The 14,338-nt window shown below is 36.7% G+C and overlaps 2 protein-coding genes across 2 annotated transcripts; one reads left to right on the top strand and one right to left on the bottom strand.

Annotated features, from left to right (window-relative positions):
* Nucleotides 1-20: 20 nt before the first annotated feature.
* Nucleotides 21-3,878, bottom strand: LOC143453150 (enhancer of filamentation 1-like). The gene has a single exon (XM_076954317.1). The coding sequence runs from the start codon at nt 3,790-3,792 to the stop codon at nt 1,453-1,455; it is 2,340 nt and encodes a 779-aa protein (XP_076810432.1). The 5' UTR covers nt 3,793-3,878; the 3' UTR covers nt 21-1,452.
* A 5,476-nt stretch (nt 3,879-9,354) lies between these two features.
* On the top strand, nt 9,355-13,143 carry LOC143452584 (RNA polymerase II-associated protein 1-like). The gene has a single exon (XM_076953614.1). The coding sequence runs from the start codon at nt 9,416-9,418 to the stop codon at nt 13,046-13,048; it is 3,633 nt and encodes a 1,210-aa protein (XP_076809729.1). The 5' UTR covers nt 9,355-9,415; the 3' UTR covers nt 13,049-13,143.
* Nucleotides 13,144-14,338: the final 1,195 nt, after the last annotated feature.

Raw genomic sequence — 14,338 nt, 5'->3', positions numbered from 1 at the left:
GCAGTGGTGTCATTTAGTAAGAATTAAGATCACACCAGATCTGTGTGAATAAAAATGAATGATTGTCAGTTTCCTGGAATCTTCTCTACAATATGTTCTTATTCTTCTTATTTTATTCTTTATAACTTTTTAATTCTGCTAGGACGTAACTTGTCCAGCTTCTGTCGTTTCAAAGTCACATAACACAACCGGAAAGGATTCTACATTTCAGAAGAATTTCTACCTACAACAGTGTTGTGTAGTTTCTAAAATAAAACAACATTAAAATAGAACAGTTAAAATATAAAAACATTTCTATGAAAGCTAGCATGAAAGCAACAGTTAGCACCAAGCAAACACCAAATTAATAAGACTCTTTTTGATCTGTACCAATACCACAAAGAGCATGCAAGGCATAAACTAAAATATTCTACGAAATACACAATGAAATAGGACACAAGCAGTTAAATTAAGGGAAAAACTATGTCTATAGGTGGTCCAGCTAAAGTTCTACCTGCCGAGCATTACGATTGATGTTAAAACATTCAATAGAAATAAACTTGTAATGGAGGCACAATATTTCACAATTGTATAGCATTGCAGACTGAGCAGATTTGAGTCAAAATTAAAAGTTACCCAACAGATGTCGGTATACACTTGTAACTTAAATACATCAGTCACAAATCGAGCAAAACATTCTTGTCATAGATGGCAGCAAACCAAAAACAATTACGTACCATTGTGTGCACCACATAACAATAAACGTTATATACGTTAGTACCTTAAATATCCTATAGTACCAAGGTTTTTTAGGAGGTGAGGAAAAATGCATGGCAATTTTATTTCTTACATGTATTAGTTGGATTAAAAACACAATATTATAATGCCTATTGAAATATGATGAGTGACCAAATACTAAAAGGGCACCTTACAGAAATTAGTCATGTTTAGACAGTTCTAAAAGCCGGCAGGAAAATTAATTTTGCCACAAAACGTTTTTGTTTACTTCAAGTTAACTACATCGAAGCCGATACAACTAAAACGAGTCATTAAAAAAACCAAGCTGAGAAAAAACAACATAAGCACAAGTTTAAAATTACTTACAGTTAAAACAGAATTATCTAAGCCATGTAAAAGAATAATTTAATAACTTGTCAGATAAATGAATAAACAATACAAATTAATGAGTAATTGGCTTGGAGTTGAAATCACGAGAAATATATATGAAAGCAGGAAATGCATATATAACCAACACTGGATGCAAATGCTTTGTCAACAAACTTAACATCTTTCTTGTATGTCATTAAAAATAATTTGCACTTAGCGTGCTGCTTCATGTTTCAAAGTCAAAGTTTGTCAAAGCAAAAATATGTTTGGGTGCAATTAAACAATTCAAAAATCAAAAGGTTTTGGTAAAAAGGCTGGAGGTATCCTTACAGAAATTAGTTAAGTTAAAACTTAAAAGCAGCCCCATTATGACAATATACTGGTAAGAGTGAGTTTGGTTTGATGAGCGCTGGTTGCTATCTCAAACATTTTGTCAACTGTGTCCTGTACTGCTGGTACTGAAGGCCACTGCAATGCGGCCAACTTTGCAGAAACAACAGCTTTCTTGAGACAAGCACACATCAGCTCACAATTGTCTTTAATGGCGGTTTTGGCTGCAGTATTGGATATGTGCTGATGCACGAAATCTCCGACAAATACAAGTTTGTGAGCGCATAAAATTACTTGTTTGCTCAAAGCGACAAAAGTATGAGGGGGTTGACCACTATCAACGGCGTTTATGAAGCGATCGATTGCTTCAGATAGGGTCTGCATCATTTCAGGTACATCGATTTTCTGCTTTTTTAACTCATGCTTCTCAGCCTGATTTATTTTAAAAACTTCGTGTTTTGATTGTTTGATTTCTCTACCCAAGGCAAAAAGTTGAGTTTTTCTCTTGTTAAGTCCAGATATGAGATTGCCGCTATTTTGATCAGTATCTTCCTTGTCCTGAAGTGCAACGTAATCATAATCCTCCATAAGCGCTGCTGGATCAGTTACAACAGCTTTGTTGGGCTGAACCATGCTGGCACGGGTTGATGGAATGGCTGGAAGTGGACGCGCTTGGAGCGCCAATATCTCCTGCACAGGACGAGTGTCTTTTTCACTAGAAGGTGTTCGACTTTTCTGAGATCCTTCACTGGTGTTATCTGAGAGCTTCTTAAATATGTATTGTGCGTGGGTATGAATAAAAATCGCCATTTGCGTGGCGTCATCAGATACAGCACGCGATGTCATCACAAAACTGTCTACCTCATCAAGTATGATGTCATCCGCACTATTGTTGTCAATAGCGAGTTTATTTATATCCCACTGGCTTGCATCGAGATCGTTCAAAGCTCTTTTCAGCATTTCTAAATCTTCTTCAAGGGGGACAAGAAACTTTCTTAAGCCTGCCTGTACCTGCATTGGGGCACAACAATCTTCACTTCCAGAGCATGCATTTGCAGTTGCACCGCGAGCGAAGGTAAGAAATTTATTTACAGCAACAAGTACCTCCAAAAATGACTTTTGTACATCATGCACCTTTCCGGACATGTTCTGCTTTGTGCGCCAGTTTTCTTTCACCAATGTTAGAAGGCTTGAAACGGCATCTTCCAGCAACTGTTTCAAGGAGATGAGCTGCTCTATGGCATCTTCCACACTTAATTTCAGCTCCTTGTATTGGGAAGGATTGTTATCAATGTAGCTGCTGTAGGAATTAATCGAAGAGGACGACATTCGATTTGTTTTCTTGAGGTTTGGATCATTTGGAGCGTTGGTGATGGACAATCTTTTCAGAAGTCCATCGACCACTTCATCAGGATTGGTGACGACTGCTGAAGACTGAGCGTTATCACGAGAAACCTGTGGAGGAACGTCATAAACATATTCAGGTGATGTTGGCTCTTCTATTGTAGCTGGAGGTTGGCTACGATTATTTTCGGTTATCTCGCGGCGCATCCGTCTTAAAGAATGTAATCCAGATGAAATAACTCGGCCGGATTTCATCTTATTTGATTGTGGAATGTCATATACAACATCAGAACCGGTTGATTCGTGTCTGTATTTTAACGTCCGATCTTCAATCCTAGTCGGAGGGACATCATAGAGCTCCTCTGGATCCTGAACAAGAATCATGTCACTTCCTAGAGGTTGATCAATCCTCCTAGGAGGAACATCGTAAACCTCTTCTGGATGCGACTGGGGACCACGAGAGACCAAAGGAGGAACGTCATATACAGCCATTGGATCAGGGATTGCACTGAAGTTGCTCGGGATGTTATAAACTTCTTGTTCGGCATCCAGTCCCCGTACAGGCACAGCAGCAGTTGGAATGTCATAAACTTCATCATCATCGTCACCATGGACAGGTCGTCTTGAGGTTGATCTTGGAATGTCATAGATTTCTGTCGGCGAGTCAAGGTTGAGCATATTGTTGTTGTTGTAGTTTGTCTGCGGTTGTCGCCGGGGGACGTCATACTCCTCGTCGTAGGCGTCCTCAAGCACAGGCCTGTTCCATATATGAGTTGGAGGAACGTCGTAAGTGTCTTCACCGGACGTGCTCTGTCTCGACCCATGCATACCCGGCAATATCTGCAAGCGGTTGCCGGGTGCTATCCCTTGTCTTCCTTGGAATGAACAGAGCCACCATCCTTCAAGGCCAGACGTGTTTTGTTCAATAACAGTCACAACGTCGCCTCGTTTGAAAGCAAGTTCTTCTTGAGACTCGGAAACATTTTCATAAACGGCTCGAGCTAGTACGACATTTACCGACAATGCCGACATTTCTTCAGTGGTTTTAGACAGCCATTTCAGGTTAAATAAACTTCCTACTTATGCAAAACTATAACACCTATAGGTAATAAACAATCTTTAATTACAATGTTTGCTTTGCATAGGTTGTAACGGGTAGGCAAAACTTAACCTGGCACAAAATGATGAAATCTTAGCATTCCGGACAATACATTTTCTCGGTTGAAATAGTCAAGCATGTTTGCTTTGAATTTGGAAACTTGTGGTGGTTTGTTTTTGTTTGAAATCTTCCACTTAGTGTCCATGTTTTGAACTTTACAACTATCTTTATTTTTTTGTCATTTTCTTGTTAGAAATTTTCCAATTTGGTTATGTCTGTAATGATAATTATTCATTTATATCGAACTGTTTTACATGAGCTAGTTAGTTTCTTGACTTTTAAGAATCGAACAACATGCAAAAAAACATTAAATACGAGTCGTAAAATAACTTGTTTCCGTAATGTTACTAATATGTTGTCAGCAAGCAGATGATGTAACTCCGCTTATTTCAAGTTTTTTTTGCTCTTCCTACGCTTCCTTGGTGTAGTTAATGGAAAAAATCAAATATAATTATATAACATCTAATCCAATACAATCTTTGACCATTTGCAGTAGAAATAACTGCAATATTTATAATTGGTATAAATTATATATATATATTGCAATTAGTGCATATACTGTATATACACATGTATTCAAACTTAAAGGCTGCTAAATGCTTTTTCCAATGGTAACTTGTTGTAAAAACTTACTTTGGTCGCCTATAAAATGCAGATTTGTAAATTTAAAAAGATTTTAGAATAACAGTGGTGTAACTTAAACATGTGATCAACTATACCTTTTCAACTTAATAAAAGCGTACAAACAAAGCAAAGCGTAAAAACAATTATCGTGAAAACTAGGGATTGGGTGATATGAACACAAACCCGAATAGATCCGCCGAATATCGCCCCTGTGAAAGATTTGGACAAACACAATGACTAACAATAGCGAACCTGAATAGAATATTACTTATAAATCGACTTAGTTAAGAAATGATATGTATTTTCCTGGCTAAGCTAGAATATAATCAACATTTCTTTCTAAAGGTCATTTACTTAAGGATTCTGCTTTTTAAATTTCCCTTTGATCATTAATTTGTAGCAATTACGTCACGTTACAGGCATGGTTTAGTAACTTATTCATCAAATTTTATCATTTGGTGCTGATATGAATAGATTCGAGATTCTTTGGGTCAACCTTCATGGCATTCGGATTCGCATGAACCCAAATAGTTGAACTCATAGCACATATGGTCCAATTTGCCGTATACGGTAAATCCAGACAAAGCCTATCAGGAAAAAAATTGTCCAATGTCTGACAGTCTCTGTAACGTAATGACAGTTAGTCTGATGTTTTATAGGCCTATTTATGATACTTAAATTTTAAATTTTAAGTTTATTTTAAATTGACCTAGTAATGTGTTCTTTTCCACAAAAAGTTTACATAATAAAATGACTGAGAGAAAAATCTTAATAATAAAATGCAATTTCATACAGAAAATGGTCCCAACTAAATAATAACCAGTGAAATTTACTGAAAATTCGAAGTTCTTTGTTTTTAGTAATTTTGTCCTACATTTTATAGAATGGCCCCTAGCCTAGTAGTGAAAGCCAATTCTTAAAGTAATTTTGGAAAAAAATGTGAGATGTACAGACCTGACTGGAAAGCATAGCAGTTTCCGTTGAGAAATTGGGCAAGCAAAGATGCAAATTTTTGCGTGATGGCATGCACAAAGCTTCAATTCTTTATTTATTATAAATCGGTGTTCAAACAATCAGCTTTTCTTTTTTTTGTTTATTATAAATCGACGTGAAGATAAAAACTTGGTGTGCATGTTAACGAATTTCATGCGTGTAGCTGCCACTCTTTCCACTATGGTCTATAGGTTGCCATTTAAAATTTGGTGTCTAGTGCATGAGTGCACAACCACAGGATGCATTTTTATATTAGACCCTAGCTACTCTAACGGTGACGTCAGTTGTGCACTTTTGCAATAGACCAAAAATTTTAGTAACCCCAATGGAAATGGTAGTACAAGGCACAATACGTGTCAACACGCACCAATTAAGTGACCAAGGTCAGAAGACAATTAGACGGTAGAAAAGTAGCCTAACCTCCAGCTGTAACGGCAGCATTATTCAAGCACAACCGAAACAATCCAAGTTTAAAAGTTTGTCTGCTATCCCGCAAATTTATTATAAACAAAAAATTAAAGCGACAATGCACACTAAAGCCGTCAGCCATTATAGTTTAGCTTACTTTTCTGTCTGCAGCTGCCAGTGCGCTGGAGTGTATTACTTCAATATTACCGGTAATTGATGATATACCGGTATCCAGTAAAGCGCAGATGCCGATTTGTCGCGTATGCGAGTGTTTTATCAGTTTGCAAAATTTATTCACATTATTGTTTTAAGAACTATTTCAATTTATGCAAACTCATTTTATGACACCGTAAAAATAACGAGAAAACTTACGTTCAAGTTTCAGTTGAACACAATCACCAGCAAACACCCTTTCCTGAATTTGCAAACGCAACCGTAACACCTTTTGGACAGCATTCACTGACTAATAGAAATCAAAAGTACGCCGCTAGGCTTGCAAATTACGCAGATATATTGATATGGACAATAAAAGCAGCAATTAGCAGCTAAGATCTGGGGTTTTCATGAATTATTTTACAATCTTTTATCGCAATAAAATTTTTATCATTATGTTTTTTCACAATATTTTAATCAAAACATAGAGCACTTTTCGCCCTGTAAAGAAAGTCGTTTCATATTTGTTTGGTAAAAACGGAAGGTCAAAATAACGTCGTTTTTTTGAAGCAGGGAAAGGTCATAAACCAAATCGATTAGTTCAAATACCAGTTAGTTGAAATACCACCAGTTAAAATACCAAATGCTATTGAGGTTTCAACCATAATTATGCATTGAAATTTGTGTTATTATTTCGGCATTTACGACAGGAAAATGAGATCTACTCCCCGTCGCCGTTTTTAGGTTACTTTAACTATAAGCATATAGTAGGAATGGGCTAATACGAACACAAACTGGAATAAATTTGCCGAATATCGTTTGTGCGCTGTGTGGGAGATTTGGGCAAAAACAAATACCAACAATGACGAACCCGAAAACTACACTACTTATAAATTAATCTACTTTGGTATGAACTAATGATCTACTTTCCTCGCTAAGCCAAAGTAAGGTAAACATTTCTTGATGAAAATCATTTACTTTAAGATTTTGCTAACCAAGTCGACTTTAATTATTATTTTTGAGTAATTACGTCAATTTACAAGCAATATTTGTCAACTTTGTGATAGGATTTTATCATTTGGAGCTGATACGAATGGATTCTGAATTTGTTCGAGGCGACGTTTGTGATATTAGGATCCACACAAACCCGTGTATTCGTCCTCACGGCGCATTTCTACTAGAAAGCTTACCAAAACTGGGAATAACAAAAGTCGTATTTAAACTGTTATTGGTCAAAATCGAATAGGCTAAAGGGGATGGTGATTTAATTTGGATCATATTGAAGACAAAGTACAACACTGCCACATCACAAACATCTTCCTTTAATTTTTGTGATATGCTTTTACATTTTTGTTGTTAATCATGTTACTTACTTGGCTTTATATAACTGGGTGCGCCCAGATACAGCGATTTATTTGTTCGTTCAGTTTGCCATATCATCAATAGACTTTTAGCCTACTTGAATTTAAAAACCCATCTGCTATTTGACTTCAAATCCAAGATACTTTTCACAAATCTTGTAATGTACAAATAAAAAGTAAAGTCTAAATTTACTGACGAATTATAATTTATTAATTGTTAGTTTGTCCTAAAGGCTAATTATATTTGACTACGAAGATATAAATCGACATTAGTTTATATAAATCTGAGATGAACAACTTCAGAAGAATTATGCTGCTGTAGGTTTATGGTAGTTTTCCCAGTAGGCTAATGTTTTGACAACAGTTAAGATAAATGTGTATGAATGACGTCAGATCGAACAGACTGACTTCAAATCGAAGGTGCGTGTTTCAATAGAATGAGGTTTCGTGCTTATCAAATCTGGATTAGACCACCAAGGAGGGACTGTCTAAGTTGAAAATCTGGCCTTTTAACTGCTGTAGTTTTTGCTTCAGTTGTATGCTTTACCAGGTGCTCTAAAGGACAACCTTTACTAACATATATTACTATTTTTTTGTTAAAAAGAGTCTTTTTACATTGTGCACGACAGAAAGTAACATGCGCTGATTACACTGGCAAAACATCTGCAAGAGAAACTTCTCATTCAAGTGCCGACGAGCCTATATTGAACTAAATAACATTTTTGTTCTGTTTTATGTGCTTGACCAATTAAAAGAGAATGGTGTGACGATGATGACAAGAAAATCTTATTTTCATATGATAAGCGCAGAACGAAATAAATCGATTTTAGAACTAATGATCTCCCGCAGAGATAGCAAGTGTACAGCCTAGAGAATCGAATGCGTCACAAGAGCATTGATATAGAATAATTGGTGTTAATCAATGCCATATGGCGTATTGTTTGACGCCTAATTAGAATATCCAATATTACTAATGACAGACCAATAGTAGACAAAATTGAAACGGTTTCAAAACCCGAAGCAGACGCTCTGTTCTCTTTGAGACATTGCATCCTTTTTAGCAGTTTTATCAACCTACTTGATTTTTTTGCGATATTTTTAAACGCTAGTGTTTGTAGCGTATAGACAACATCTATTCATTGTAATAATTTGCTTTGCGATGTGAATACAGTGGACCAAACTGAAATTTTCTGCCGTGGAAGTGGACAAAAAGAAATTTTTTTACTTTGCATTACATAACCTAACCAAAAAAAGAAGTTCAGCTTTATCACGTTTACGCCACATTCATTGGGATTGGATTTGTTTAATACAACGCTTTGTAATTATCAGTCAACCTTTAAATAATGTGAATTTGTAACAAAAATTTTAACACGTGACAAAGTTTGCTAGAAATTTTTTATCAATAGCAGCTCCGCTTTGATTTGATATGCGCCTAAACATCCAATCAAAAGAGTGACGTCGTATTCGCTCTCTGTTTATGAAAACGATTTTGCCAATTGTTTGCGTTCCTTATCTTTCTTCTGGCGTCTATTTGACGCCACTATTATGGGATTTCCCTTCTTGTTTCTCACGTGCAGTTTTGTTGTCCTACAGTAGCCTATAACTATAAACCAAGGCGAATGAGAGATTTTCAGTTGGAACTTAGGTAATTGGCTAGGAACTTGTAGCCGAGTAGCTAGGTTACAGTAATTTCAGAAGTTAGGGTGTTGGCTTTTGGAAGAATAAAACGATAACAGAGGTTAAAATTTATGTTGTTCACGCTTTTTTTTGTCATACAGCCTACATTTGAGTTTTTATTTAGAAAATAAACCTAGCGTGTTTTTGAGTGGCAAAAGTGCCGTTATTTCGACCATTATAATTGTTGCTTTACCACTACTATGATACTTACTGATTAAATAAAAATATTGTTTCTTGCAGCATAAATGCAGCATGAAAATTACAGCATAAGTTATATAAAATGCTAAACAGTAGACCAAAGCTTGGTGAAAATGAAGATGACCTGCTTGAGTTTCAGGCACAATTTTTATCAAGTGGCGAAAAACCTTCTGCAAAAGTTGTAAGATCTTCAAAATCCAAGTCATCACAGCAAGGAATATCTAATAGAACTACAGGCAAACCACAGCATGAAAAATCATCGCATTATCCCGCTAGTGATATAGGGCAAGCAAAACCTTCAAAATTTCGGGAGAGCAGCCTTCTCTCACTCGACATAAAAGAACGTAATGTTGCCTACAAACCTATAACATTTCCAACTGCAAGTAAACTGTTGCCACCGTACTCTGTGCAAAATGAGAGCTTAAAAACATTAAAATCCAAAAAAGGATATAAAGCTGGCACAAGTTTATTCGCCCAGCGGTTCAAGAGGGACGAAACATCTTGTCATGTCTCCGTTTCTGATGCACATACCCCATCACTGGACAAAAACCCTCCGAAAAAAAGTAACATCCTTTCTGAAAAGGAAAGGCTGGATATTGACAGAGAAAACAATTTGAAATTACAAGGAATGAGCAGTGCTGATATTTTAAATGAGCAACGAAAATTAAAGGCTTCGTTGGACCCGTCTCTTTTTGAATTTTTAACATCACGGAAAAAAAAGTTTGCCGAAAATACATTTCAAAACTACACCACCGACGACCCCTCCAAAGAGGTGTGTGAAATCCTAGCTAAAGACACAAATGATGCAATTAATCCTGGAATTGAAATTGCTTTGAAAAGTTCTGTGCTTGAACAGAACAAAGACTGGATGAATATGGATAAACCAGAGCAAGATAAGATGAAATGGATGAAGCAGCTTCCAGTTGGAAAGAAAAGTAAAGAAGTTATTCTTCCTAACAGGTTTGATTTTGAAGGTTGTCTTCTAACCAGCGCAGAAAGTGAGGCAATGCCGTCTTACATTGGATTGCACCACCATGGGGAAGAACCAGAGTTAGGTGGTTACACCCTGCAAGAATTAATTGAATTTTCAAGAAGTGACGTTTTACAACAAAGGGTGTTTGCTCTAAAAGTACTCGCCAAAATCATTGTCAAGGATAAATGTGGACATTATTCACAAGCAACATTACAACCAAACGGCCTCATACCGATATTATTAGAAGCTGGTATTGTGTTTATCATGAGATGGGCGTTAGATGAGTCATCAACAAATTGTTTGCACGCTGCCGTACATGGGTTGTGGTGTCTTATCAAACCGCATACTTTTCAGCAGCAGTTTTTAACACAATGTTTCCTGTCGTATCGAGGTTGCGAAACTCCTACTTTTCAGCCAGCAACTTCTACTCAAACAAAAGATAAAAGCACACAATCAGATCTGGAAGTCGCCCAGAGCGATGTTATATTGGGCTTACTTCGAATGGATATTCTTCAACGATTACGTTACGTAGTAGAAGTTTGTCAGCCCGATGTGCAGGTTGTCATAAAGTGTTGTGAAATCTTTACCCAAATTTGTCAGCATTCTGTCGGCTCTGCAACAAGGGTTCTGGAGTGTCCACGACTTGTTTCGTATATTATTCAAACATTTTTATGTCTACCGTTGGCGTCACCTTTTCCGCATGCCGTCAAACTTTTAAGATACATTTGCCAGTCAGGTAGGCACGCTGCCTCGCGTTTACTCACAGATCACAAAGACAAGCTTTTGCCGTTTATGATGAACTTTCTGGCACAGATTGGTGGTATGACAGAGGCTAGTTACCAAGAAACAGAGTTAGAAGTGTGGAAGTTATGGATAGTGTGTTTATCTTACGGTCATTTAATAGATGCCTGCCAAGATATACTGCCCACAATATTACTCCAGCTGCAGGCATGTATCAAGCATGTTCAAGAACGAATGCAATGGATCCAACATGTCATAAAGTTCATTACTGCATTAGCTTCCAATCTGTCACAAGCAAACAAAGATAATTCTGCATTTTCGGCACAGTTACAATGGACAGAAATGAAGGCGTTTTACCCTTTGATGATCACACTTGTACAGAATGCAGTGAATATGACATTAAACATTGAAAAACCTACCCACGAGGCATATTGCATTGTAACCCTTGGAATTGATTTTCTTACTTTGTATTACAGTAAAGCCAGCATGTTTGTCCAGGCTGTTGACTTGATTGAAGAAGTTGAGACAAATATTATCCCAAGCATCATTACTCCTCTGGAAAACCTAATTTCGAAAATCTTAGTTTCTAATTGTAAAGTTCCAGAAATGGCACTAAGCCAACATGTGACTCCTTTGCCTGATCTCTCTTTAGGCCAAATGTCTCTTGAGAAACAATCCCAACTTCAACTATCACTGTATTATGACAACCTTCTCAGTTCCTATCTTAGACTGTGTGTTGCCGTGTGTAAAATCCATCTTCCATCATCTAAGTGCCTAGTTTCACTTTTGCAAAGATTCGGTCGGCATGCAGTTGGTTCCAAGCTTACACTCACAAAATGGAACAGTTTTATCACAAAACCTAGGCATCGTGCGCTTTACTGGCTTGTGAAACTTTTCTCGTTGGCTGTGATGGGTAACGATGATTTAAAGTGCCACATTGCACACTTCCATCATCTTTCATTACGATGTTTTACAAGCCTAGCCACTGGTGATGAGAGTTATGCATTTGACTTGCTGAGCAATGTAATATTCAATCTCAATTTCATGGAAGATATTCGATACCATCATCAAGGACTACCTGAAACATTTCTGGAGGATTTAGCCAGAGTGAGATCGACATACATGGGTGTAATAACTTTTAGTCCTAAGCAACTTATTCCTTCTACAAACCGAAGCAGTCTCAAAAGTCATGAAATTTCCACATTTTTTCTGCCTGCTGGAGCTGATATAATGATTCCAGCAGACTGGCCATATTTACCTATAGTTTACTTGTATGACTTGTCCTTACACGATGAAACTGATACCACCAAACAAACATTATCAAATTGCAATACTGTTCTGTTGTGTTTAAAGTTTCTTAAGGTGCTTGAGCAGTGTAGATCTAGCTACTGGAATGATGTAAATGTTACTGCTAAGTTACTCCGCCTTATGTGTATTTACTTGATTGACAGTGAAACGTTTCTTAACGATGCTGTTAGAAATGCTATGCATGGTCTTTTCAAAATGCACTGCACTAATGAAATGGCGCCGCAGATAGATTTTGGGCAGCCTGTGCCTGGTATTACTTCGTTTTATGACTTTTATGTGTCGCTTCTAGACCAATATGAAGCGGTCTCGTATGGCGATTCACTCTTTTCTGCCGTTATCATGCTTCCACTTGTGCAAAGATGTGAACCGAAATTGAAATTAGCGCTCTGGTCTCAGCATACTGCAGCCATTAGAACAATCACGCTAAATGAAACTGACATACTACTTCCAATCGAATCTTACTTGCAGCCACCAGAAAATAATTATAATGTAATATGCGCGTATGTTACTGCATTAGCAAGTGCTGTTTGCCAAAAAGATAGGTCACCATTTCTCTACAGACTCACAATCCACCATATTTCTACTTATCTTTCTGGAGAGGTTGGTAATCAGAAATTACGACCTGACATTCACGTTGTCATCAAAGATGTCGCCGTTAGAGAAGACATTTTAAAATATGTATCTCGCTTTTGATTCTGGAAATTTCTTATATTGTGAATTTTAATTGTACTTTTTGGCATCATGTTTTACTACGGTAAAATTTGCTTAATAAACCTCTACTTTAATCACAGGCACTTCTGGGTTTAAGAAACGGATTTATTAACTTGTTAACAAAATTGCTGCTGAAAGCAAATGAATATCGAAACGAATGAATCATAGAACTTGTAGCAGATGACAAAACAGCCGAAACCTGGTTGTTCCCATAGAAGGCCCATTCAGGAATAGCACAGACTTAAGATTTTTGTTCAAAGCCAAAAAAAAATTAAATTTAGCAACAGGAGGTTTTTGTTTGCAACATCTGCAATTTTTTTTACTAATTATATCAAATTTAATTCAATTTATAAACCAATGTAATTTCCATACAAACATTCTGTCGCACGGTAAATTGATTGTAATGGACAACAAGATTTATTATGTAAATCCATTGGTGTTTCCTTAGACTGATTTGTTTTAATGTCTTCTTTGCTTCTGTTCAGGCATTGACACACCAGCCAGTTATGTAATCATACTTCCTGATTTCGTAGCGTTTTAGTTTGACAATACTTCCGAAATCAAGCCTTGGAAGAAGATTTGGAAATTAAGCTCAGTAATAATTTTGTGAAATCAGTAGGCAACAAACAACTGGCTGTAAGAGACATTGAATGTTTATTTTACGCCATAATGTCAGATGGCTTCTAGTGTAGTACAGCATATTAACAGAACATTTTGCAAGAAATAACTTTCACACTTCAAAAGCACCACCAAATGAATTTACAGGAAATCCATAACAGTAAAAGCTAAAGACATACTGCAAACATAAAACCAATAAACTCAAATGATTGCTGTTGTTTTATATGGCACCTTAATAAGTCATTATGCTGTGGAAGTGTATGTTTGTGCAAAGTGGTGAGTGATCGAAGGCAGGTATTCATCTAGTCTTTGGACTTCATGTCTTTGGTCATTCTTTTCAGCTTCCCCAGGATAAACACACTTTTTTAATAGACTACGGTTCTTTTCACAGTGTTTCTATGTTATATTTGCTAAAAGTTTCAAAAGGAATTATGCACCAAACCACCCAAAGACTTCACGAAACAAAAATGCACGAATGTTAAGAAAGATTGCGCAGTTGAGCCAAACCAAGGAAACTACTGTATGTGTAATTAAAAATGTGTAGTTCAACAATGTAGTGTACATGGAGTAGTTTCTATGCATGGTTGATGGTGAATATTTACATTGCGCAACTCTGCATCGTGTCTTGGCATATGTCTGTACAAAGCCCGTTTT

This window comes from Clavelina lepadiformis, chromosome 4 (genome assembly GCF_947623445.1).
Source record: "Clavelina lepadiformis chromosome 4, kaClaLepa1.1, whole genome shotgun sequence".
Classification (NCBI taxonomy): Eukaryota; Metazoa; Chordata; class Ascidiacea; order Aplousobranchia; family Clavelinidae; genus Clavelina; species Clavelina lepadiformis.
Note: the sequence above shows the minus strand (reverse complement) of the source record. Positions and strands in the feature narration are given on the sequence as shown.

Coding starts and splice junctions, on each gene's coding strand:
- LOC143452584 (XM_076953614.1), top strand. CDS start 9,416: ATGCTAAACAGTAGACCAAAGCTTGGTGAAAATGAAGATGACCTGCTT.
- LOC143453150 (XM_076954317.1), bottom strand. CDS start 3,792: ATGTCGGCATTGTCGGTAAATGTCGTACTAGCTCGAGCCGTTTATGAA.